Source organism: Dromiciops gliroides, chromosome 3 (assembly GCF_019393635.1).
Source record: "Dromiciops gliroides isolate mDroGli1 chromosome 3, mDroGli1.pri, whole genome shotgun sequence".
NCBI classification, from domain to species: domain Eukaryota; kingdom Metazoa; phylum Chordata; class Mammalia; order Microbiotheria; family Microbiotheriidae; genus Dromiciops; species Dromiciops gliroides.
The window spans coordinates 638,463,067-638,490,666 of NC_057863.1; the positions used below are offsets into that span (position 1 = coordinate 638,463,067).

Genomic DNA, 27,600 nt, shown 5'->3' on the forward strand with positions numbered 1-27,600 from the left:
GAGTCATCAAGCCTGATGCCCTTCATTTTAGAGATGAAGAAACTGAGAACTACACTTCTCTTCTCTCCAGTCCAATAAACCAAAAGACCCTAGAGATGAGGGTTGAAGACTCCCTTGAGAACTGGCAAAACTGCTGGGAAGATGTGAGGAATGAAAAGAAGCTGGGAAAATTGGAAAGTAAGCTCTGGCAGAAATTGAGGTTATATCAATATCTACTAAGATAAACAACAAATGGAAAAAGGACTTCATTAAATTAGAAGAACAAGGAAGAGATTTCCTCATAAAACTCCTACTGTGTGCCAAGTAATATGCTCAGTTCATTAGAAATATTATTTCAAGGGGGCGGCTAGATAGCACAGTGGATAAAGCACCGGCCCTGGAGTCAGGAGGACCTGAGTTCAAATCCGGCCTCAGACACTTGACACTTACTAGCTGTGTGACCCTGGGCAAGTCACTTAACCCCCATTGCCCCGCCAAAAAAAAAAATTTAAAATTTAAAAAAACATATATTATTTCATTGGAACCTCATAACAGCCCTAGGAGGTAGGTGCTGTTAATAGCCCGATTTTACAGTTGGGGAAACTGAGGCAGAGCAGTTAAACGATTTAGAAAGGGAAATAGTTAACTTGGGGGGAAATATTTACAGCAAGTTCCTCTGATAAAGGTCTCCTTTCCATAAGGAACTGATTTAAATTTTTATTAAAAACCACTCCCTAGGGGGACAGCTAGGTGGCACAGTGGATAAAGCACGGGCCCTGGAGTCAGGAGGCCCTGAGTTCAAATTCAGCCTCAGACACTTAACACTTACTAACTGTGTGACCCTGGGCAAGTCACTTCCAAATGCCTTCCCCCCCCCCCCCACACACAGAATGGCAAAGATGTCTGGAAAAGGATAATGACACATGTTGGAGGGGCTGTGGGAACAGGTCCACCAGTAATGCTAAGTAGCTTTGAATGAATACCTCCCTTAGCTTATTCGGGATATTAAGACTTGACAGGAAACCTTAGACTCAAGTAAAAATACTGTCCTGCAGTGTGATGGAAAGAACTCTACCCTTAATAATAATCAGAAGAGACCGGAATTCAAGTTTTACCCTTGACACTTCCCTATGTGACCATGGACACATCACTGTCCTTCTCCAGGACTCGGCTGCCTAAGCTTCTAAAATAGGGGAGAATACTGGGGATTCCTCTATTGAAAGGTTCTGGTACAGATCCAACAGGATCATAAAATCACAGATTTAGAGGTGGAAAGCACCTTAAGAGTCCCACACACCCTCATTTTTAGACATGAGGAAACTGAGGCAAAGATGAGTCAAGTAACTTGCTCAGGGCCTCCCTGCAAATGTTTCTGAGGCAGAATTAGAAGCCAGCTCTTGTAAATTGCCCTCCACCCCCCACAGGGCAATGAGGGTTAAGTGACTTGCCCAGGGTCACACAGCTAGTAAGTGTCAAGTGTCTGAGGCTCGATTTGAACTCAGGTCCTCCCGAATCCAGGGCCAGTGCTTTATCCACTGTACCACCTAGCTGCCCCTCTCCTAGCTCTCTTAATAGCAGGATGATAGTATGGAAGGAACTTTGACTTTCATGGTAAGAGATGATCTCTGAGGGTTATCTCTGCCCTCAGACATTTGACACTTACTAGCTGTGTGACCCCGAGCAAGTCACTTAACCCTCACTGCCCCACCAAAAACAAACAAACAAAAAAACCAAAACCAAAACCAACAAAAAAACAAACAAAAAAGAAAAACAAAGAAAAAAGAAACCAGCTCTTCCTGACTCCAAGTCCAGTGCCCTGACAGACTAAACCATTCTGTCTATTTTTGAAAAACATTAAGTACTATAGAGGTATCCATTATTGTTATTTTTAATAAACATTGAGTGCCTGCTATCTGCTAGGCACTGAGGATACCTAGACAAATATCAAACAGGTTTTGTACCCAAGGAAATTGCATTATCATTTATTATATTTGCTACCAACACCGTAGCCCAAAGCTTCCTTGATAAGGATGAAAGAAGGGATTTTCTGTACTGAGGAGAATCTTCTATTCCCTGAATTCATCCCATAGGACAGGTTCCTCATGCTACAGTCTTACAGGCCTGGTGGGAGCGGTATGTTTTGTAAATACACACACACACACACACACACACACACACACAATCTGACCATTCCTTAGCTCTCCCATTAAAATGTAAGCACCTGGAGGGCAGTGCCTTCCTCTTTCGACTTGGCATCCCTAGCACAAAGCAAGAATAAATTAAACGCCTGTTAACTAATTTAAAAGTCAATGAAGGTTTCATTTTACAAAGCTTCCTCAGTGTATAATTTGAATTTACAAGATTCATGGGATAATTTTTCCCCAGTGTAAAAAACATTTTTTACAAGAACTTTCCTTTAAAAACAAAAAACATCCAGGCTACCTTTGCACAGATTAGAAGGGCTTTTTGTGTCTCTTTAGATCAACAAATTTGGGGAAGAAAAAAAAAAAAGGCAAGCCGTTTACAATTTGTCAGAATTAGCATTTAAAGAGTAAGAAAAAAGGGATCACATCTCCTCTAAGAAAGATTTCTGAGCTGCTTCTTCCTTCCCCAAGGACACCAAAAACTAGCTGTTACTTGAAAACAAACCCTATGCCATTTTTCTGCTCTCTCTAAGAACCTTCCAAATTACTGAAACAGGAAGGGCCTTCTATTTCAAACATATTTCCATCCCAATCCTAGGCACTTTTAGAAGCAGAAAGGCCAGAAAATTAACAAAGCTGACCTTTCTGGATTCAAGATGAAAGAAAGGGGGCTCCAATCTCCAACTCTGACACTAACTGGCTGTGTGACCATAGGCGAGTCATGAATAATCTTTCTTTGAATCTCTTTCACCAGAACACAGCCAGCTACTTACTTCACTGAAGGGCCTACCTCATTTCAGGCTTTGTGTTATTTCCAACAGGAAGCACAATGCCTGGCACACAGTGGGTGTTAACTGTGTGGAGATAGATTGCCAGTCTCAGAGTCAGGAAGACTTGAGTTCAAATCTGACCTTAGACACTAGCTGTGTGACCCTGGGCAAGTCATTTCACCCTGTTTGCCTCAATTTCCTCATCTGTAAAAGGAGCTGGAGAAGGGAATGGCAAACTAATCTGGTATCTTTGCCAAGAAAACACCAAATGAGGTCACAAAGGGTCAGACATGACTAAAAACAACTGAAGAACAACAAATGCTGCTTTTCCAGTTTTGTAACACATTTCTACCCATCCCACATTCTTGGAACCAGACAATCTCACCTTCTTGCTTCTCCCCACATATGGTCAAAGGCCATCAAGTGCCAACTCTTCATTGCTACCCCTCTTGTTATCCGTCCAAAGCTCAGATAACTTCTCCCTCATCCTTCAGCTGCTGGTGCCTCATTATTTCATATACATTTACCTGTGTCTCTCCTGATAGAATGCAAGCTTATTAAGGGCAGAAATTCCTTTATTTTTATCTCAGTAACCTCAGTACCTTGCACACCATAGGTGATTACTAAAGGCTTGTCGAAGACCCATTCCACCTGGGCCACTTCATCCCAGGGGCAGTCTTAGAAAATTTCAAACGTGGTCTGCCTCCTGTTCCACCGGCCCACACGTCTGACCCAGCCAAACAGCAAATTTTCCTTCTCTATTTCCCAGAGACAGACAGGTACAGGGCAGAAAGAGAGAGGAAGGGAATATCCTCTGGACAAGGGTGAGGTCCGAAGCCAGGCCCAGAGGACCAAGGAGACCTTCCCTGGAGGACCAAATGAACAGCTGGCTAAGGAAGACTTCAGAAAGCCTCCTAGCATCACACAAACAATAGAGCTGCTCTCTCTTCCCACACACAGGCTGGTTCCTACCTTCCCTGAGAGACCTTTCCGGGTGCACTTGGCTGCTAGTGCCACCCCCTCCAAAGCTACATCTATTCCATATATACCAACTAAGAACACATTGGTCTGTTTCATTAGAACTGGCTGAAGGCTAGGGGCAGCCTAGGTGGTGCAGTGGAGAGAGGACTGGCCCTGGATTCAGGAGGACATGAGTTCAAATCCAGCCTCAGACACTTAACACTTACTAGCTGTGTGACCCTGGGCAAGTCACTTAACCCCATATGCCTCACCCCCCTCCCAAAAAAAAAGAACTACTGAAGGACTAACTCGGAGGCTATGAGAATTTGGGAAAGAGCTCACTCCACTCCCCATCTGGAGAGGTTCAGGGCAGACTTGATGGATGAGCAGCTCCAGAGCTCGCCTCAAGTAAGAAAATGAGCCAATGCGGGGGGAGAGACCAGAATGTATTCTGGGCCTGGGAGAAGGCAGGATCAAAGTCATTCAGTGTGGCTGGAATGAAGATTCCATCGAGGAAGGCAGCTAGACATATACCATCATGCGGAATGACTCACCTCCTGAAGTGATTGAGGTATTAGTCAGTCAACGAATATTTGCTCAGTGTCTACGATGTGACAGGCACAGATCTAAGCACTAGAGATTCAGAAAAGGGGGAGAGTCTCACCCCTCAATGAAGTGTGCTAACGGCTATGGCCAACCGAGATGTGAACTGGGGAAAGACTCAGGGAGAAGGCACACGCATGAGGGGGAGATTGGAGAAGCCTTCTAAGGGAAGGAGGAATTCTAGATGGGTCTTGAAAGAAACCAGCAGGATGGGGCAGCTAGGTGGCACAGTGGATAGAGCACCAGCCCTGGATTCAGGAGGACCTGAGTTCAAATCTGGTCTCAGACACAACACTTACTAGCTGTGTGACTCTGGGCAAGTCACTTAACCCCAATTGCCTCACCCCCCCCCAAAAAAAGAAAGAAACCAGCAGGCAAAAGAGGAGCAAATAATGGCATGAGAAAGTGTTTACTGTGCAGGATTCTATGGAAAAGAGAGAGAAGATGGGGGAGAGTGGTGGGCACCATGTTCTAGGAAGGGTGGGGCATATCTAGAAAGAGTCCAGAGGAGGAAAAGCCTTACAGGAAGACCCTGGGTTCCAAGGGATTCAGGCAGAAGCTGGAGGTCTTATTTTTTTTCTTGCCAATTAGAAGTAGGCGCTATCTCACTTTTCTCCTTGTATGACAACCCCAGCACTGTGGCTGGCACACAGTAAATGCTAAATAAATGCTTGCTGATTGATTGATGTTATAGAAGGGGGTTCTTGGTGAGCTATGATGGGCTAAGATGGAAAAGGATAGATTCTGTGATTCCACATAAAACAGGATCGTGCCTTTAGGATGTTGCCAATCTAGCCAGGGCAAACTAGCAACATGATGGTAGAACAAGAAGTGAAAGAGTAAGTAGTCCATCAGCTGAGCTATCACTGGTAATGAAATCAGGTCCAACTGGATCATCTCTACTGGCTCACCCAGCTGGAAATGAGGGATCCCAGGAGCAATCTTCGCCATACCTGACAAGCACCAGCCTCCCTGAGCCAATCCCGAACTCAAGACCCTTCAATGGTCCCTTCCAGAGCTTCTCTGTGGCCTTTTAAGCCCTCCACGGTCTCTCTTTTTTTTAATTATTTATTTTATTAGCTGTGGCTATGCCTTTGCACAGATGGGCTCCCATTTCTTCCCCTGTTGCCTGGAATGCACTTACTCCTCACCTCTTAGGTCACCACTAGGGTTGAGAAGATGGGAGTTCAAACCTGTCTCTCTCTCCTCTCTTTGTGTCTCTATTTCTTTCTCTAACCCCTCCCTCCCTCCCTCCTTTCCTTCCTGGTGTTCCTCTGAACGAAGCAAGTTTTTATTTTAAATACAGCCTAAATTTACTTATTTGTGGCTCCTAACCCAATTGAATTGCAAGTTCTCTGAGGGCAGGAATTTTTTTCCCCTTTTTGTCTTTGAACAAGTACAGGACCTCCTAATGTACAAATTGGGCCCCAGTTAAACGAACAAAGGAATGATGCCACTTATTCAGTAAATTTGGCTCTCAGGGACATAGTCAAGAATCAAATAGACTCCAAGTAGCTTCCCCACAAAACAAAACAAAAAATTATGTAGTCTGTCTGCTCTCAATGACTCATGGCTAAGTGCCATCCGACAAGGTACATCTAGAACTTGTCATTCATCGGTGTCCTAATACTGAGTGATCTGCCTCATGAGGTAATGAGGTGCCTGTCACTGGAAGATTCAAGAGAGGGCTAAATAACCCTCCAAGTCAGTGATTCTTATAGGGAAAATTCCCATACTGGCTGGACTAGTTGTCGTGGAGGAACCTTTCAACTCGGCTCTGAGAGTCTTTGCTCTTATATGATTTATAAGACCATTTAGCAGACATAAAGAAGGGGGGGGGGAGTTTTCTCTGAACTTTGAGAATTGACAGAAAAATGGCCTCCTATCAGACCTTGCAAACCAATTCACCTTTAATATAACATAAAGCTAGGGGCAGCTAGGTGGCGAAGTGGATAGAGCACCGGCCCTGGATTTAGGAGGACCCGAGTTCAAATCTGGCCTCAGACACTTAACACTTACTAGCTGTGTGACCCTGGGCAAGTCACTTAACCCCAATTGCCTCAGAAAAAAAATTAAAACATTACCCAGGCCCTTATTACTTAGGACTGGGAATGACCTTAGAAATCATTCATCATCCCATCTCAGAGGGGGAAACTGAGGCTGAGGATTTGTAGACTGGATTCCATCCTGCCCCACTGGGATTCAGAAATGACACGCAGGCACCGAGGGAGGCTTTGAGCAGTGGAGGAAGAGCTGAGGATGGACGTGGGTGAGGAATGACTAAGCTTCACTTCTGATTTCCATACAGCCTGGAAAGCTTTCCTAAAGTAGGGCAGCTGCCGACAAGGCTTCAAATTGGAAAATGAGACTGTAAATTTCAGATTTTGTCCCACCTTAGCCAACTGTTGCCTCTTGGCAGACACCAGGCACCTTCCTTCAGGCTGTCTTGTGGTCCCACATTAATGCAGAGTCAACCTGGGCTGACGTTGGTCAGAAAATTGTGGGACACAACATCCTGGCCTGAAATTCCAGGCTAATTTTATTTAATTATGGTCAAGGGGAGGAGCGCTGGATTTCTGATTTCAAACTCATTCTGGTGGAGAGACGGATGCAACACCAGCCACTCCAATGGGCAGAGCCTAGTTACCTGGAATACTGAGAGTATCTACATCCCATGGTCAGAAAAGAGGCCAAAATGATACTCCTTAAAGGACTGATCTGAACATGCTATTCTCCAGCTCAAGAAGATTCAGTGACTCCCTCTTGCCTCTGAATAATACACAGACTCATCTTCCTTCTCCTTTTAAAGCTCCTTCAGAAAGAAGTCCCTCACCATGTTATCAGAATATATTTCCCCTCAAGGCAGCCTTAGTTACTTCCTTGTTGTTCTATCCTTTCAGTTACTTTTCTGGGGTTTTCTTGGCAAAGATACTGGAGTGGTTTTGCCATTTCCTTCTCCAGCTCATTTCATAGATGAAGAAATTGAGCCAACAAAGTGAAGTGACTTGCCCAGGGTCAGACAGCTAGTAAGTGTATAAGGCAAGATGGTAAAATTAAGTCACCACAAAAAATTAGACAGACAGACAGACAGACAGATAGATAAGAATAAAGGTCTTCCTGACTCCAACCCAACACTCCATGCACTATGGCGCCACCTAGTTGTCCTAATTACTCCCTATTTCCCAATAATGGTATTCCATATCCCCTCTCCGACATGTTCTCCCTCAGTATATCCTCAACTTGGAATCCCTAGTGTTCCTCAAGGCTCTCCTCCATAGTTCTCTGTAGCGGCCCTCCCTAGTCAGAAATTACTTTGTATGGACTTTTTCATTAGACTTGGCACTCCTTGAGGGCAGGGGGCATCTTTTGTCTCTCTTTGCATCCTGAGAGGTTAGCAAAGTGCCTGACACAGAGCAGGCACTCAATCAATGTTTATTGATGGATTATGCAGGTCCATGTTGTCTCCTATCTCCCCACCCCACCCCCCAACATGGAAGTCCCTGTTACGGAAGACTGTGGCACATGGGGGTGAGAGATTCATTGGTGAGAGGAAACACAGCTCTGAAAACTGATCATCTTAGAGAGCTGTCTGGGACATCATTTCATCTAGACTCGCACAGCTAGTACAAGTCAGGGGTAGGATTTGAACCCAGGCCTTCTTGGCTTTGAGGCCAGTTCCCTATCCACCATGCCACTCTACCATGCCTTGTTACTGATAAAGTTTTTGTGTTGTTGTTGGTTTTTTGTTTTTTTGGAAGGACCTATAACTTCACTATGCAGGAAACCCCCACTGAAGAAATTCCCTCCACTACTGCAGGCATCATCCCTGCAGGTCTTCCTAAGTCCAAGGTCAGTCCTTGACACACAGGGGTACCCCTTGGCCTGGTTTCATAGCAGGACCTGAAAAAAATGCTTTCTGCATCAACTTGAATTCCTTCCAGTTCCTTAAACATAGCAGGCATTTAATAAATGTCCAAGCTGCCGAGAATAAAGCTTGTGCTTGAGACCATACCGGAGCAGGAAAGCTGCCTCCAAGCTGGGGGAGGAAAGATGGGAAATGAGGGCTACAGGCGGGAGGCTCAAAACTGTGAGGAATTTAAAAAAAAAAAAAAGATTTTTCCAGGGCATCATCTGACTTCCCAAAGGCTATGATTTTAAAATGGGAAATTGTGAGATCTACCCTGCCCTGCCTATTCACAGAAAAATTAAGAGGGCATTTACATTTCAAGAAACCTCTGGACTCCAAAACCCAGTCAAACTTGGTTAATGAACCCAGAGCAGAGAGGCTCCAGGAAAAAAAACCATGAACATAAACAACACCAGCATAAACAGCAGAGAAAAACCAGAAAGCAGCTTCTGCCAGAAGACATTTTTTATTAAAATGAGGCTTTTAGCTGAGAGGTGAGGGAGGGGGATGTGGGGAGGAAGGGTAAATTCCTGGTCTCATGTCCTCTCAAAAGAGCCCACCTCAAGCTTGGGCTAGAACAATATATACACTTGACTGTTCCCATGAAGCCCAGACTCTTTCCTCAACATCCATCGTTCAAAGAGTTGAAAAGGTGATGTTTCTTCCCCCCCCACCCCAGGGCAATGAGGGTTAAGTGATTTGCCCAGGGTCACACAGTGTCAAGTGTCTGAGGCAGGATTTGAACTCAGGTCCTCCCGAATCCAGGGCTGTACCACCTAGCTGCCCCCTAGGTGATATTTCTAATCATGCCACTCCCCTGCTCGAGCGGCCTCAAGAGCTCCCTAGTACCTCTGTTTTGGAAGATACAAACACCTCAGTAGAGTATTTAAAGACTTCTAGAATCTAGTGGCAATTTCTGGCCTTATTTCCCAAATATATCTTTCCTTGATGGGGACATTTTAATCTCCAACCTCTGTGCATTTATTCAGACAAGCTGTACCCTGTGCCTGGAAGACACTCCCCTCCCTTAACTCAAGCCTCTGACCTGGATGCTGCCTTCTCCAGGAAGCCTTTTCAGATCCTTACTGGTACGGGATCTCTTCTTTAAAGAGGCCCGTTGTTCTTCAAGCGGCTGGCCCAACACCCATGCAGGAAAAACCAAATGCTTCTAAAAAAAATAAGCTACTTCTCAGACCAGGACAACCAGTTAGATGGGCAGCTTGTTGAGTCATCAGGGATCATGCAGATCGATGGATGATGACCTGGACCCAGAGTGTGATTGGATGGAGAACTGGACCCCATTCGTTGAGTCAAGTAATGTAGCATTTCCCGTGATCTCAAGCTCCTCTTTGTGGATAAAGTTTATCTTTCTAATCTTGATATTCATGGTCGACACCATGCTAGATGGTTATAAATCGTGAATCACAGAATGCCACAGACTTTGGGACCAAAAGGGCAATGGATAGATCCTTAGCGGGCCTAAGTAAGAAATCATGGCGGCAGAGCAAGGCTGGGGATGGATGCAATCAGCAAAGATGTGCATTTAACACATCTTTAGGCACACAGTAAGAGCTTAATAAAGGATTTTTTAACTGAACGATTGGGCATGCGTATCAGGCCCCGTAAAAGCTGTGAGGGCTTCTTGGGTGATCATGGAAAGGAGAGTTTCTGTGCACTGGGGAGAAATTAGGAAAGTCGGGAACTATCAATAATTCAGAGGGCAGACTCTCACTGAACCATGTGGACTAGACAGGGGCTGTGCCAGGTGGTGGATGTGTCGGAGGCCAGAAGCCACCATGTCTGACAGAAGGAGCTAACTTTGCTCTGGGAAAAGGTCACGAAACAGCTTCAGCAGTTAGGCAAAGACAACAAATATCAGCAGGGCCACAGGGACCCAAGAAAACCACGCCCACTTCCCCCCAGTGCAGATTTCTTAACCTTTCCCTGTGCCCAGGATCTGGTGACAATCAGGGGAGGCCTGCCGGCACTTCTCAGAAGGATTTTTGTCTACATTCATAAAGGAAGGGAGTGCTATGTTAAAGGTAGGAAATGAAAATTTAAAAATATATTTTTCCCCCCTCAGTTAAGTTCATGGACCCCCTGAAATCCATCAATAGACACATGATTCTGTGGATCTAAGGATGAGGACCACTTCTCTATGATGATAGAGAAAGGAGGCTTGTCCTACCTAGTCAAGCTCCAGTTCTTTACATTAGTGACTATGGAAATGACACCGAAACCTACCATCGTGAATGGGGAAATCTGACACCTTTGTTTTAGGGATGATGAGGAGGAGAAGAAGAGTAATACACTGGGAAAATGGAAGTGATGTCACAACAAAGATGTTAGGTAGCACAGTGGATAGAGGAATCCACCTCAGACAGGTCTTAGCTATGTGACCCTGGACAAGTCAATTAATATCTTGTCTGTTTTCTCCCCTCCCTTCCTTTCCTTACACCAATTAGTAACTCTATGATCATGGATACCTTAGCTTCTTCAGCCCTCAGTTCCCTGTGAACAAGCCTCATAGGACATTAAATTACAGCACACAGCACACCGAAGTTGTTGTTTAGTCATTTCAGTTATGTCTGATCTATGACCCCATATGGGGTTTTTCTTGGCAAAAATCCTAGAATGGTTTGCCATTCCTTCTCCAGCCCTTTTGACAGACAAGGGAAACCGAGGCAAAAAAGGGTGAAATGACTTGCCCTGGCATCACATAGCTAGCAAGTGTCTAAGGCCAAATTTTTCTTTTGGGGGGGGGGAGGGCAATGGGGTTTAAGTGACTTGCCCAGGGTCACACAGCTAGTTAAGTGTCAAGTGTTATCCACTGCACCACCTAGCTGCCCCCTTTAAGGCCAGATTTGAATTCAAGTCCTCCAGACTCTAGGACCAGTGTTCTATCTGTTGTGCCATCTGTAAAACGAGGGGATTGGATTAGAAAGTCGGGGGGGGGGCGGGGGGGGGCAGGTAGGTGGCACAATGGATAAAGCAGCAGCCCTGGATTCAGGAGGACATGAGTTCAAATCTGGCCTCAGACACTTGACACTTACTAGCTGTGTGACCCTGGGCAAGTCACTTAACCCTCGTTGCCTTGTAAAAACAAAACAAAACAAAAAACAAAAAACAAAAAAACAAAACCCAGAATGAAAGTTTCTGGGGTCCTCAAGTAACTAAATTTGTAATTCTCTGATCTTCATTTTATTCATTTATAAAATGATAGGTTTGGTCGAGAAGATCTCCAGGGTACCAATATCACTCTCAATCTACATTTCCATGATCCTCCATTTAAAAATTGGACCCTCCTTGTTTTGTTTTTTTTCCCCTACCTCTACACCTAACACAGAACAACATTGCTTAATTACTGCTCAGGCAACTGCAGATCTGATGCCCGCTGACCAGGCTACCTTGGACTTTAAGGTTATTATAACCTTCCAAATAATCCAGAAAGGAAATATGGAGGCTGAGGCCAAGAGTGGAATGAATGCTTCATTCAGAGCAGACCCCAGTGAAAATGTTCTTGGTCTGTGGGTGGGTCGCCGGCGTCTCTCTGACTGTTGTTGCTCAGACTGAACCGCTCTATTCTACTGTGCTCAAGGAAAGCCAGGCCAAGGCAGCAAAACTGGAACCTCCCACTGACTTGTGTGCCTATGTATGTATGTTGTGTGTATGTTCATTTGAATGAAATCACATTCTGGGATTCACTTGACATCCACAGAAGTTACAACAGCATCTCTTGTGATCAAAGAGTGAGTCCCCAGAATTCCAAGAGTTGGGTTTTTACTGAGGCAAAACGAGGCAGGTGTTTAGTGAACTTGGCATTTCCTGAGTCCCCCCCCTCCTTGGTATTCAGAATTGATTCTTTGTAGCTCAATCTCTTTTAAAAGTTTTCTTTTCTTGTTTTGTTGATTGTTGTTGTTTTTAATTTAGCTTTGGTCATGCCGAGTTGGCAAGGCTGACAGAGAGGACTTTTACCACCAGCTGCCAAAACATGGTATTTTGGGTTGAGCTCCACCAGGTTGAAATGGCCTTTCCTCAGGGTTTTAAGAAAATCCCCTGGGGCAGCTAGGTGGTGCAGTGGATAGAGCACTGGCCCTGGAGTCAGGAGGACCTGAGTTCAAATCCAGCCTCAGACATTTGACACTTACTAGCTGTGTGACCCTGGGCAAGTCACTTAACCCCAATTGCCTCACCAAAACAAAACAACAACAACAACAAAAGAAAATCCCCTGCACTGGCCAGTTCTAACAACAGAATTTCTATAAACCCCCAAACATGGAGCAGCTGGGGCTTCCTGCACAGAGGAAAGGGGACATCTTATTAGAAGCTCCCACAATTAACATAGGAAAAGAATTGGTACCAACAAGAACCCCAAAATATCAGGTAAGGAAAAAAAAAATCCAGCAATCAACACGGGAAAAATAAAATGAGCTTTTTGAGTTAGATGCTCATTAAGCAAGAAACAAAGGGAAAAAAAAGAAATGATTAGGCGCATACATTTCTTGGATCATATTACTCCCCTTTCAGGTACTTTATATGCCAGGAAGGCTGGCCTACTGTTTTGTTTCCTGCATTCCCATAGTGAGCTTCATTCCTTCTCAGAGGCTGTGACCCATGCCCAGAAAGCATTCATCCTAACCTCTGCCTCAAAGAATCCCTTGCTGCCTTTAAAACCAACTCAAGCGCCAAGTCATTCTGAAGGTCCCTTCCTAATCCTCCATTTGCTACTGCCTTCCACACTCCTTTATATGTCCTTTTATGCATATCATTTATTTCCTACAAAAGAATGCCAGGTCAAGGGTTACCTTGATTTTGTCCCCTTGTCTTCAAGTCCCATATCCATTTAGAGTCTCCTGTGCTGTATGGTGAGAGATGATGGTATTAACCTAATATCTGCCAGGACGCTTTCTTATTTTCCTAGCAATTCTTTTTAAATATGGAGTTCTTTCCTAATAATTTATATTTTAGGGTTTGGTGAACACTGAATTCAATTATTTCTTCATTCTTTTTCTAGTCTGTCCCATTGATTTATCTTGAAATGATGAATGCAAAGAATTCAGGAAAGTGTGGGATCAGTAAATCAGCAAAAAGGCGATTACTATTATAAATGTAAACAATATAACGGTAGAAATTGAATGTTGTGTAATTATAATGATTACATTTGCCCCTCAAAAAGCTTTCCTGTCTTATTTCTAGAAGGGGGGGGGGGAGAATGTGGTGCTAGCCATGGAATACAGTAAATAAGATCAGACTTCTTTCTAATGTTGCTGAACCACTTTTCATCTCTTTTTTATATTCTTTGGTAGAAGAAATGTCTCCAGGGACAGGCGAGGGGATATAGAGAGAAAGGTGAGTGATAAACATACGGTTATCCCTTCCATGTCATGACTTTCCCCATTACAGTTTTGAGACATGAAGGGTCAGTGTGGCAAATTAAATTTTGGGGGAGTTTTGTGGAAGCCACACGCATGAAAGGCAGCAGACAGCATAGAAGTTTAGAAACTTAGAATTGCATAAAATATGTGTGGTCTCATATAATATCAACATATTTTATCTTTTAATACCATAAATATATATAATTTCTTCTTCTCTGGTAGGAAGGAAAGGTAAAAAAATTTTGTGTGGACTTTCTAGATTGTATGGATGCCATTCCCCTAACCCCTACAATTTGGAGGGGATAACTGTATATGTAAAACTGTGTAATAATTGCTTTTTTAAAAGAAGAATTATTAAACCGTTTAGAAGGAGTCAGAGCTTTCATGGAGTAATCTGCTGTGTCTTCTTTCATTCCATAGTTAAAAAAAACCAAAAAACTATTTCTTTCGGGGCGGGGAAGAGACAGAGAGAACCACACAGGGCAATGAGGGTTAAAGTGACTTGCCGAAGGTCACATAGCTAGTAAGCTTTAGTAGAAAATTTTAATGAAAGAAAAAAAAAGAAATAAATCCTATGTGGATGGTGCATTCTGGGAGCTAAGTCAAGATCAAGAGGTGGAAGGGTCCTGCAGATCCAAGCCATCTCATGTTACAAAGGTGTAGACTGAGACCCCAGAGAGTTTAAGAATGTTTTCAGTCACACAGTTGGGCAAGGAGCAGAACCAAGATATGAATCCAGGTCTTCTCCTTCTAGCCCCTTTCCAATACCACGCCCATTGATGAAAAAGAGAAAACTTTTGCTCATACCATTTGGAAAGCCAATGTTTTATTCTTTAGCTACCCACCATGGGAGCCAAATATAAAAGTCTGGAATACTGTAATAAGCTTAATGGGCCTTCATTATTGTACATCCAGAGGTATAGCAGGTCAGTACAATTACTTGGAACATCAGGTTCTATTGCTAGTACATGAACAGTTATTCAAAGGCTACTGAAATACATTACTGGAGGCAGGGGGTGGGGAAGGAAATGCATTACTGGACTCTCTGACCTGACTCAGTTTCCTCCTCTGTAAATCTGAGCTTCTAACTCTGATTCTCAGTCAATCATTCTCCCTTCCCTCATTTTTCAGATGAGGAAAACTGAGGCTCAGAAAGCTTATGGTGACTTGTCCCAAATACACAGATAGCATTAAAGCCGTTGCCTTCTGTTAGACCTTGAAAGCCCTTCACAATTAATTGATCTCCCATCGATTTGCCAGCCTTGCTATAGAAAAGTCTCTACCCACTTTAAGCCCAGTCAAATTGGACTTCTTGCTGTCTCTCCCACACAATGTTCCCTCACCAACCCTCCCCTCTCCTCTCTTTCTCCTTCCTTTTTTCTCCTCTTCCATCCCCCCAACGCACATTGCAGAGACCACTCCCACCTGCAACACACTTCCATTCAATTTTTCCACTCAAATTTCAGCTGATGCCACCTCTCCTGGATACCTTTCCCGATCCCCAGCTACTGGTGTCTCTGTTTTATTGTATTTATTTTGTGCATACTTATATAGCTACATCTCCCCAGGAGAGTGGAAGCATCGAGAGAGCAGGCATTTGTCTTTGTCTCTCCAGTACACACCACGATTCCGGATACAGATGTAATAATGAATCAATGCTTGCTGATGGACGGGACTAGCTCCATGATGGAGGTTAGAAACCATGCTCTGCCACCTGCTCCCTATAGGACCTTGGGACAGTCACTTCTTTCTCTGTGCCTCAGTTTCCTTAAATTCAAAATAAGGGGGTTGGAAGCTCACCCAATCACAAGGTTGTGACACCTCATCTAGCTAAGCCCATTGCCCAGTGACCACTGAATGAAGTCTTTGCTCACGATTTTCAATAAGGAGGAAGCTGGGTGCCGCGGGCCCCCCCCCCCCCCCATACCCTCCCTGCAGCTGTTCCACACTGGGAGAGCTCTGATTGTTGGGAAATGCTTCCTAGTGTCAGGCTGAAATCACCCTCTTTTCCACTTCCCCTGCTGCCCCTCTTTCTGCTCTATTCCTTCCTCCTGAGATTATCATCTCCAATTTATCCAGGCTGTATCCTGATTGTACATAATGTTTTTCTTGTCATCTCCTCCCCGGCAGGGACTGTCTTTTGCCTTTCTTTGTATTTCCAGTGCCTAGTGCCTGACAGACAGTAGGCGCTTAATGGATACTTCCTTAACTAACTTCAACAGGCTCATCTTCCTTTCCCATGACAGTCCTGCAGATACTGTGAGACACCTAAATTTTCTTTTCGCCAAGCACGACATTCCTTGTTCCTGCAACTCATCATTGCTGCTAAGGGTCCTTCTGGTTCTAAATCTAAAGGTCCCTTTCTATGGTGCTGTAAGGTCTGAAGAGAGCCTTCCCCACAACGGACTTGGAATTGTCAGACAAATGCTATTGACTTCCTGATTGAATGGATGGGGAAACTGAGGCAGTGAGAGGCGAGGTGACCACCGTGTCACTCCCTCCTGGTCCTCTTTATTTTACCAGCCAATCAGCAAGGAAGCAGTAACAAGGGAGACAAGTTTCACCGAAAGACAAAGTAAGAGAAGATGAACAAGGATTACGTTGTCTGCTTCCTGATATTTGGAAAGGGTGGACTACAGGAATTTACAGGCTGGCCACAGATACAGGAATAAGACAGGCAGCCCAGGTTCAGAGAAGGATAAACAGGCTTATTTTTATAGCAAATCTTAAAAAAAAAAAAAGCTTCATTTGCACACCCGGTGCTACAAACAACTGAGAGCAGTAATTTGGTTTTCTGTGTCATGGAGGCTTTAAAAAAATAACAAAACAAAACAAAAACACCTTTAAAATCAGCTAAGTCTAGAATGAATGAGGCCCACTGGGTCTGACTCATAGATTAGGGTTAAAAGCAGAATAATATCTAAAAACTTCTAGAGTTCTGTAATGGTATAGTGCACACAGTTCTTATATTCCTTCCTTCCTTCCTTCCCTCCCTCCTGTCTTTCCTTTCTTCCTCTTCTCCCTCCCTCTCATCTTTCTATCTTTCTTTCCTTCCTTCCTTCCCCTTCCCTATTCCCTTCCCTTCAAACTATAAGCAGTAATGGGGTCCTTGTCCAGAGCTCCACAGAATGAGGCAGGATTCAAACACAGATCTGCTTAACTCCAAAACCAACATTCTAGCCACTACAGCTGCCTTTCAAGATACATTTCAGGATGCTCGATCCCACAGCAGCAAGTGGAAAGGGCTGCTAATACAATGCTGGGAGCCAATCCTAACTGTCCTCAGAAGCATATTAACAGTAACCTCAGTCAAATCAAGAGAGAAAAAGTAACATTGTCAATTCCTGACTCAGAGACATCAGAGCCAGTCACATTCCACACTGGATACTTGGAACCTCAAGGAGCATTCAACAGGATTTCAACCTCTCAATATTCAAAAGCCCCAAGAATCCCTGGCTCCAGAGTAGGAGTCAATGGCATCTTCCCACTTATTTGAAAATGGCTCATTCCAGGTATCACTTCCTCTGGAAAGATTTTCAGCATTCCCCTACTCATCATTGTTTTCTCTCATCAAATAGATTTATATTTGCCTGCCTGTTTACATGTTGAATCCCGATCCACTCCCCCACCAGAAAAATGTAAGCACCCTGAACTCAAGAACCGTTATAGTCTCTATACCCTCAATACCTAGCACAGAACCCGGCAAGAAAATAAATAAATAAATATGGATTCCATAAAAACAACCACAGCCATTTCTGTTCATTTACAGACTTTCCAAATTATGTTAGCTCCATGATCATGGGCCTTCAAAGCATCCTGTGACAGGTGGTGAAGCTATCATTATCTCTGTTTTACAGATGAGGAAATTGAGGCTCACAAGGTAAGGGTTCCCAGAGTTATTAAAGTGTCAGAGGAAGGATGTGAATAGAGGCTTTCCTCATTATGGGATTGGGAGCATGCTATCTGATATAGTGAAGAAAGCGCTGGCCATGGAGGGCGAAAGCCCTGGTATCAAAAGCTATCTTTGACATATATTGGCTGTTAGGGGGCAGCTAGGTAGCACAGTGGATAGAGTACCGGCCCTGGATAGCCTCAGACACTTGACACTTACTAGCTGTGTGACCCTGGGCAAGTCACTTAATCCTCATTGCCCCACCAAAAAAAAACCAAACACATATATTGGCTGTTGGACCCTAGGAGAGTGGCCTGGCCTCTTAGCACTACATGAAACTCTCAGACTATTAGTTGGATGGAAGGTGCCAACCTGTGGTGGCCAAGGGACTGTCCTCATCAGAAGGTTCACTAAGGATGAAATCACAGGTATGTGCCCTAGCCCCTCTTCTTGCCATTAAAGAATTCTGCCCCTTACATTGGCATCATTTTTAAACTGCTTTATAATAGCTGTTGTATACATGGAAGATTTCAAAAAGAAAAGCAATAAAAACCAGGAAATACACGACAGAAATGATACCCCCAGAGCAGAATGTAACCCACCCCAATATGCCTGAGAATGTGGGAAGCTCCATGGCTTATACTTTACCACGGTAGGAAAGGATGCAGCCTGTGGCAGCAGAAACACCCAGGTTCAAATCCCAGCTTGAGCTGCCTGTGCTATGTTCAGCCAATCACAGCCCCTCTCAAAGCCTCAGTGAACGCCCCTATAGACTGGGAGGGTGAAGATCCCTGCCTAGACTCCCCACAGTACTAGAAATGGGAGCTGTGGCAGAATAGACTAGGTCACAGCTGGGATTTCAGGATTGCCCATGAGGTCTACCGCTCTTGTGGGGTTCTGGGGAGACCCTTAACAGTCCTGAATAGCCCAGTTTCAAGCTTAACAAAAATACAAGGGAACTATTATTTATCACATTAGCAGCAGCATGGTTCCCTAGCTGCAAGAATTTTAAGTAATCAGGGTTACATGAGCCCCAATAAATGGACCACAAGAAACAACAAATGGTAGACAATTTTTTTTTTCCTTTAAATCCCTTCAACTGTCTTTAGAAGCAATCATGATCTGGGGTGAGGGAAACCCTGACTTGAAATGTTACTAGATTTAAAAACAACCCTCCCCCCCCCACACACACACCAAGAAAACAACTTGAAATGAGCTAGAAAATAAAGCTCTTCTATCATCCACCCAAGACAGTAAATAATGCAAGGACTTCTGACTTTTCTCATCATTATGCACCGAATACAACACAGCCTGGCTTCACATGCAACCATCCCCCCCGCCCCCCATTCCTCTCTCTTGTTGCTTTTCAGCCCGGAAGAATAGCACAATCAATCCCTCCCAGCTTTCTCCCTCCTCCTCCCTAACCCCACAGCCCCCCCCCCCAACCCCCAACCCCTAAAGCATGTCCCCGGGCCAGCCCCGGCTGCAGTACTCACTCTGTTAAAACGTTTGGCTTGAAACAGATGCCCATTCACTCGGTAGAGCTTCCTCCATCTTCTAGCCCCTCGGCGGTAGATTGATTCTAGAAAGGATATTAAAAAGGTATAAAGCAGCAACATAGTACATAGCGGACACAACCCAGGATGCACGAGCCCGGGCTTAGAACAGCCCTGCTTTTCTTTGCATCAGAGGAGCCGAAATCCTGGATGCCAAATCATTCTCGAGAATCGCCAAGGAAAAGCTTGAAATGACAGCTGCTGCTCCCTCCAGCCTCTCCCTTCTGTCTGCCCCTCTCTTGCTCGCTCTCGCTCTCGCTCTCCCTCTCCTCTCTCTCTAGCTCTCTTTCTCACATGATAATCATCTTGTTACAGTTCCCAGGGCTGCTTGCTGTCTGGAGCTCAGGTGAGAAAGACTCGGTCAAAAGCCCAGCTACCCTACCCTTGAAGCCAATTGGGGAGGGGCTGGAGGGAGGAAACATACAACATTTCTCCCAGCTGAGGCGCTTCTGTATTCCAACACAAAGGAGAGATGTTAGCTCATGACAAGGCGGGGGGTTGGGGGGGAAATCCCCGAGTTAGGACCAATTACATATCTGATGGGCTCTATAATTGGTTGGGCTTTCCTTCCTCCTTACCTTTGGTCTAGTCTAAAAGAAGGAGAAAAAGGATATTTCTCCAACACCCCCCACCCCCCACCGCAATGGAGCATAAATTTAATGGTACAGTGAGCTTAAGCGATAATTTGCACTGCTCTTCTAAAATGACAAAAACTTCACCATTTTAGATTCCATAGCTAGTTAAACACACACACACACACACACACACACACACACACACACACACACACACACACACATACAAAAATCCATCCATCTATACACACAAGAGTTAAATTAAATTAAAAACAGAAACTTGAGTGTTCATCAATAACTCCCTCAAGGATCTTCCTAACTGAAACTGACCAAACCTTTATCCTGAATGGTGATCTCTTAAAAATACACACACACACACACAAGGAGAGACAGGGGAGGGGGGGCAGTGCTGAAGACTGGAGATAAATTAAACCTGAATTATAAGCGACTCAAACTTCACATCCTTTCTAAAGAAAACCCTTCTGTGAGAAGGAAAGAAAGGATGGCCAGAGACATGGTTGTGTGTACACACACACACACACACACACACACACACACACACACACACACACACACAGAGTTGTCACAGGTTTCCACTCCCATGGGAGGGGAAAGTGTTTCTAACTGCTATCTCAAAACACCATAAAATAAATACATCTAGGGGGGAAAGGGTTCCGAAAAACACAACGCACAAAAAAAGAAACTGCTATTTTTTTATGGATAAAAACAAAACAAAACAAAACAAAATCCTATCCTAAAAGTGACTTTCATACATGCAATGAGAGTACTATGGATTTGCTAATGTGGAAATTTTAACAGTATGTTTTTTAAATAAGCAAATGGCCAGCCTTGGCCGTAACCTGCCTAAAATTAGGTCACTGCAATTGCAAAACCCACTTCTTGCTCTTTAAATAGGAGATTGGTGGAGAACTGGAGCTTCTGGAGTTGGTGGTGAACAGTGAGACTCTCTTCCAAAGTCTCTAAGAAACCTCAGTGCAGAGCAGGGAGTGACCAATGTTCCAGGAGCTATTTCCAAGGTCTGTTCCCTTCAGCTATGCTATCCCTGGGAGCACCATCTACCCAGAAACCAACCCAGGGAATCCGAGATGGGAGAACCTTTAGATTCTATCTCATCACAAATCAATTCCTGCTGTAAACTCAAAAAATGCCCTTGAGTTAATAGTGGCTTCTGGAGACTGCTCTTGGACTATTAAAATGTTTCTCAATCACCATTCCTTGGGCTGTTGAGCTGAATCACACAATTACTGAGTTTTAGGGTCCCAGGAAGCCATAAAGGCTTTAATTGAAAAAGACCTGAGTTCAAATCCTGCTTCAGATCCTTACTGGCTGTGTGATCCCGGTCAAGTCACTTAAGCCTCAGTTTCCTTCACAATCAAATGAGAGATGTGGACTCAGCGGTCCCTTCCAGCTTGAAATCTGTGATCTTACAGACCATCTGGACCAATGTGCACCTATATTCAAACATTTATCAAGTGCCAACTAGGTGCCAAGCACTCTACTCAAGATTGTTTCCCCTACAACATCCCTAACAGTATCAAACAGTCTTTGGCAAATGAAATGGTCCATGGCCATGGGCTAGAATTAGAGAAGGGGGTTGACTGTCTAATCCAAACCATATCCTTGACTCCACCCTTTACTAGAAGAGAGAACAGGAAAATATAAGGTCCTTGAGGGGGGGGAGGGTGTTGTTTTTCAGTTTTGCCTGTAAATTCTTGTACCAAACCTGGTACCTATCACACACTTAATAAACACTGGTTTAATTGAACCAGAAGCTGAGGACAGAAATTAATCCCAAACAGTTTTTTGTACTGACATTTCCTGAGGAGCCAAAGGGAAAGGACGTTGGGTAGTTTGGTTGTCTGGACAAGCTCATTGTACAAATCCCTAAATCTATAAGGAATTTAGAGAGCAGAAAAGCAGGTTTCTTCTTGTCGAAAGGTTTTGGTCAGCATCCCTCTGACTTGCCAAAGGCAAACAGCCCCACGCTCCTCCCAGCCTTCCAGCTCACTGTCCTGCCTCTTCCTTATTTTCTCCATACTTCTCCCTAATTTTCCTCCCAAGGCTGTGTGTACCCAGTTATCTGGAAGGGGGGGGAGAGAGAGAGAGAGAGAAGGGAAGAGCACATGCCAGGTCTCTGTCAATGTTGGCACAGGAAATAACATCACCAGCATGACTCGCCTTTAACATGCAGACACATGGGCTTGTCTGGATATTACTGAGCCAAAACCAGTCACAGAATTATGACTAGCATTGCCCCTGCCCAACCTTGCGCTTTAACTCGATTCTAGAAATTATTTCCAATTATATGATCATAGGTAGAGAACTGGAAGTCCAACCACTTCACCTTAAAGACAAGGGAACTGAGGGGGCGACTAGGTGGTGCAGTGGATAAAGCACCGGCCCTGGATTCAGGAGTACCTGAGTTCAAATCCAGCCTCAGACACTTGACACTTGCTGGCTATGTGACCCTGGGCAAGTCACTTAACCCCCATTGCCCGGGAACTGAGCTCTAGAGAGGAAAAGGGATTTGTTTAAGGTCACAAAGGTAGCAAGTGACAAATGATCCCTCCTCTCCCCAAATCTTTTCATGGGCAGAACAGAGGAGGGGAGAGAAGTATAGACAAATTGTAACGAATAAGCTCCACCCTGAAGAAGGGAGATAATTCACCTTCATCCCATAAATAATAATGCATTTATTAAGTGCCTGCTGTGTACAAAGCATTAGGGATACAGAGAGAATGGTCAATTCATGGCCTCAAGGAGTTCCCATTCTAATGGGAAAGACAACATGTATGGAAGGAGATAGGCTGTATGGAGAGGTCACTAGGGGTGTACTTCCTGCCAGAGGGAGAAAGTGATGGAAACAAAACAGTAGCTATACAATTAGACTTGGCTGTTGTTTCTCTGTTTCTGAGCAGCTTTTTCCCCTTTCTGTTTCATCTTTGTTACAAGGTATGGCTCTCTGTCTAGTAAAAGAGTAAGATTTATTTCAAAATGAGAAGGTGATTTTAAAAATCAAAAGATAGCAACAGGTTAAAAATTTAAATTAAAAAAAAAAGGATGACATAGCAGTATCATCTTTTGTCTCATTCCACAGAAGAATACAATTACTGTATTCAATGAATCTACACAATTCACTGGTGATGTCCAACAGAAACCAGGACACTAAGGATCTCTACAGCTGCATAGTGACTTAGTTCTAAAACATAATATCATCTGTTGGATTGTATTTCACTTTACGTTGTTAAATATTTCCCAATTACATTTTAATTTGGTTCTGGTCATACCTAAGAGGCCTTAAGTAGCATGCCTGTCCCCTCTGCTGTAAAGGTTCCCCTACCCTCTCTCCCAAAAGAGTTACTTGGGGTGCTGCAAAAATGCTGTGACTTGGCCAGGGCCATATGACTGGCTCTGAGTCTAATGAAGCGTTTTAAGGCCAACTCCCCATGAAGCCATTGGGCATCTATTGGAGCTTATATTCTACATACAAAATCAAGAGATTAGAAGATTAGCACAATGAGTGAACCCTCCCAGGAGGGCATGGATAAGATCTATGCTGGATAAGAAGGCACTGAATTCCCATCACGAACAGTGAAACACATCAGTGACTTATCGTGACCCTATAGAAAGAACATATTTATCATTACCAAGGCTCTTCTCAATGAATCAAAGGCATACTAAAGACCCTGGTGTCTAACACTTATTACCTGAGAGGCTTTGGACAAGTCGTTTCTCCTCCTTTCTTCATTGATTTGAATCCTGTCCCCTTGCTTAGACTAAGAAAGGGACTAGCCTTGTTCGCTTGGCCCTGGAGGGCAGAACTAGGAACAATGGAGGCTTGATTGATTAGGAACTTCTTTTTAACATCCAGAGTTATCCACAAGGGCAAAACACAGCCATGGTATAGGTGGGCAATGAAGGTCTTCAAACAGAGTCCAGCTGTTCACTCCAGCCAGATTGTAGAGGGGATTACTTCTGAGATGAGGGTTGGACTGAATGGCACCTGAGATCCCAAAAGGCTCTGAGAGTCTGTACAAAGCTGATGTGAGGGGCATTTGCTCCCACTGACTGAGCCAGGAACAGTAGATGTCTAACTGCCTTCTCACTGGCCTGCCAACTTTGCCTAGCACTGGAAAAGTCACATGGATGTGGGCAGCCCAAACAGCCGAGACCCACATTAACCAAACCACAGGCTCTGCGTGGGCAGCAGTAGCAGACACACACAGCATTTTCCAGAGTGGCTCATTTGCAAACTCTGCAACCCTATAGAAATGTGAGTTCATACATGTATTATTTAGAACTGGAAGGGAACCACAGCCATCAAGGCCAAACCACTCATTTACATATGGGGAAATTGAGGTATAAAGTTGTTAAGTGACCCGCACCTGGTCTAATGGTGTCTGAGACAGGGATTTGAACCCCTGTTTTTTGTTTGTTTGTTTTTTGGGTGAGACAATTGGGGTTAAGTGACTTGCCCAGGGTCACAAAGCTAGTAAGTGTTAAGTGTCTGAGGTCAAATTTGAACTCAGGTCCTCCTGAATCTAGGGCAAGTGCTCTATCCACTGCACCACCTAGCTGCCTTGAACCCGTGTTTTCTTTTCTTTTTTTTTTTTTTTAGCGAGGCAACTGGGGTTAAGTGACTTGCCCAGGGTCACCCAGCTAGTAAGTGTTAAGTGTCTGAGGCCGGATTTGAACTCAGGTCCTCCTGACTCCAGGGCCAGTGCTTTATCCACTGCGTCACCTAACTGCCCCGAACCCATGTTTTCTCGACTGGAAGTTCTGCACCCTATTTCAAAAGCTACTGGGATTCACAGGGGGTGGTCTCCCACCCAGGTACTAAGTACTGTCTCAACGCTGCTTAGCCTATTCAATTAGAAGACAAGAGAAACACTAAGGCTTGAATGGTTCTACACAACATTGCTGTGTCACTAGACAACATACATTTATTAAGTGCCTACTTTGTATGCAATACAGTGTGGGTCATAGGAAGAACCAAAAAGTCTAGGTGAGACAGGGTCCCCATTCTGAGGGTCTTATCATCTGACACCCTTATAAGCAGCTGGTTGGCATAGTGGATAGAGCACTGGGCTTGGAGTCAAGACCTGTGTTCAAATCCAGCATAGACACTTACTGTGTGATTCTGACAAAGTCACTTAATCTATCGTCCTCAGTTTCCATAACTCTAAAATGGGGGTGATAATAGCACATACTTCATTGGCCTATTGTGAGGAATAAAAGTTAATATTTGTCAAGTACTTAGCTCAGTATTTGGCACACCAAAGTTATTATAGAAACATACCCTCCCCTTTCCCCCTTCAAAATTATTGGGATCTAATCCAACCTTTCACTGTGGGGGAATCAAGACAAGAGATCTAAGAGTGTTTTCTGAAAACACCCATGGTAAAGGAACAAACTATCTCCAGAAGCAGGCCACGGTCAAAACAATAGCTAACATCTAAGTAACTCAGGCAATAGTCCTCTCCATGAGGCAGATAGATACAGAAGGTACTTTCAATGCCCATTTCACGGAGGCACAATGTACACATAGCTTAGTGAATATCTGAGATAGGATTAAAACACAAAGAGGCACAAGAACAATTCCATTTAAATTTATTAAGTACCTACTGTGTGCCCAGGATAAGAACAAAAACCAAAACATCCCTTGCCCACAGTTTATAATATGCCAGGGAGGCCACGGTGGGAGAAATTTGAGAACAGAGGCCACCTTTATTATTCATACTTAGCAAGTCAAAATCCCCATGACTATCATTCATTGAATAGGAGGTACTCACTAGACTTAGCTGGAGGAGTCATATTTCCAGACCTCATCCCTCTTTCAACCCTACTGAGCCTCCAAATTGTTTTATCAATTCAGCATCCATCTCCAGCCTCCAAGACTTTGCCCTCATCCCTGGCAACGTACCCTCTTCCTTGGAGGTTCAACGGAAGTGCTGTGTCCAGAATCCTCCCACACCCCTCTTAATGAGCACTGGCCCATCGATAATGTTAGCCCTTTGAGAGTACAGATTGTTTCATTCATCATTTTGATATCAGCACCCAACACAGGGCCTGGTACATACTAGGTGTTTAATATGTGCTGATTTTATTCTATGGATTATATTTTTGCATATTTTATATATAAGCAATCAATAAGCATTCACAATTATAACTTTATAGCATTATTAAAATATCAATATCAGTTATTATTATAACTGTGGGCTGCTTTTTAATAACTGTTTGTCAAAATATATACCATTCCAACAATGTAAGTGAAAGAAAACACCAAAAAAAATCAAAAGGGAATGTTGGGGGGCAGCTAGGTGGGGCAGTGGATAAAGAACAAGGGGTAGGTTACAATGCATTGCAATTCCACTGCTACAGGGAGCTCCAAGTAAGAAAACTCCCTCCCACCAATGCAGACTGGCCCCTTCTCTGCATCTTTTATAGAACTGCCTCATGGACACAGAGAGAGATTGTCCAGAACCACACAGCCAGCATAACTCAGAATCAGGACTTGAACCCAGGTCCCTCTGACTCTGTAAGGCAGCTCCCTCTTCACTACTGGGGATAAATGTAAAATTCTGTGCTGGGGTTCAAAAAATGAGCTCCAAGATTTACAGGTGGAGAGGAGGTCGAGGGAGGTGCAGGTGGGCTGCAGACTGAAAAAAAAAAAAATTAAATGATGTCAAGTTTTAAATGGGTCCCTGCAAGATGGTAGCCAAAAAAGCCATTACAATCTTTGGGTTGAATTAATAAAAGCAGAGCATCCAGAGAAGGGGAGGTCATGCTGGTCAAAACACAGCTGGGATATTCTGTCCTGTTCTTGATGCCGCATGTGTTAATAGATACTCACAAACTGGAGGGCATCCAGATGAGAATCTCACTGAGGCTGACCATTGAAGGGCCTGAGGCTATGGAAGCTGCAGAAGAGAAAGTCTGATAGCCTAGGGTGGTTCTGAATTCCAGCTCCACCAATGGGACTCTGGGGAACTCTCAACTTCTTAGGGCCACCGCTATAAAATGAAGGGAATGGGGGTAGCTAGGGAGTACAGTGGATAAAAGCACCACCCTGGATTCAGAAGGACCTGAGTTCAAATCCGGCCTTCAGACACCTGACACTTACTAGCTATGTGACCCTGGGCAAGTCACTTAACCCTCACTGCCCGCCAAAAAATAAAAGGGGAGGGGGGGAGAATGGAGTTCTTGGGTGCCTCTTCTGTTTGGTTCTCAAGAAGTAGGTAGAAGCGGATGACTTGGGTTCAATGTCAGAAAAAAAGATGCCTTAGAATTCTGGCTGGAATGAGCAGCCTCGGGAGATGGGCTGCCGTTATGAGCAGCAGTACCGGACTGAAGTCCAGTAGCAGGGGGAAGCTTGCAGAGGTACCCATCTGCTGTGGCGACCCTTCTGAAGGAGACATAAGATTCTGCTGAAGATACCCAGCCCCCACCCATCCCAGATGCTCTACCTAGAGCTTCTATTTATAGTTTTGGGCTCTTGCCCGAGGTCCTCCTGTCTCTAGTCTATGACTAATTGGGCCCGTCACCTCTGGAAATGCCTCTTCCTGGTAGCACCTCGTGGGGGATGAGGAGGGAAAATGAGGATTAAGAGGAGAGAGGGAGACAGAGACAGACACAGTGCATGAAACCTTAGAAAAAGCTGTCTATAGGCCAAGACTGGAGTATTGTTAGCCCTGCAGAGAATCAAGAAATTTCCCACACGGAAGTTTGGTGGGGTGAGGTATTGATACATTATAGTAAACCACACTGAAAGCCGCACAGCTTCCTAAAATGAGATGGAAGAGGGCCTTGTAAAACTGT

At 44.3% G+C, this 27,600-nt stretch overlaps 1 protein-coding gene across 4 annotated transcripts in view; it reads right to left on the reverse strand.

Moving 5' to 3' along the window:
* Positions 1 to 27,600, reverse strand: part of PRKCZ (protein kinase C zeta) — a 249,670-nt gene that overhangs the window by 62,664 nt on the left and 159,406 nt on the right. For all 4 annotated transcript variants that reach the window (XM_043993093.1, XM_043993096.1, XM_043993095.1 and 1 more), the window contains one exon: positions 19,127 to 19,212. In XM_043993093.1, coding sequence (XP_043849028.1) covers positions 19,127 to 19,212 — 86 coding nt within the window. The remainder of the gene's footprint in view (positions 1 to 19,126; positions 19,213 to 27,600) is intronic.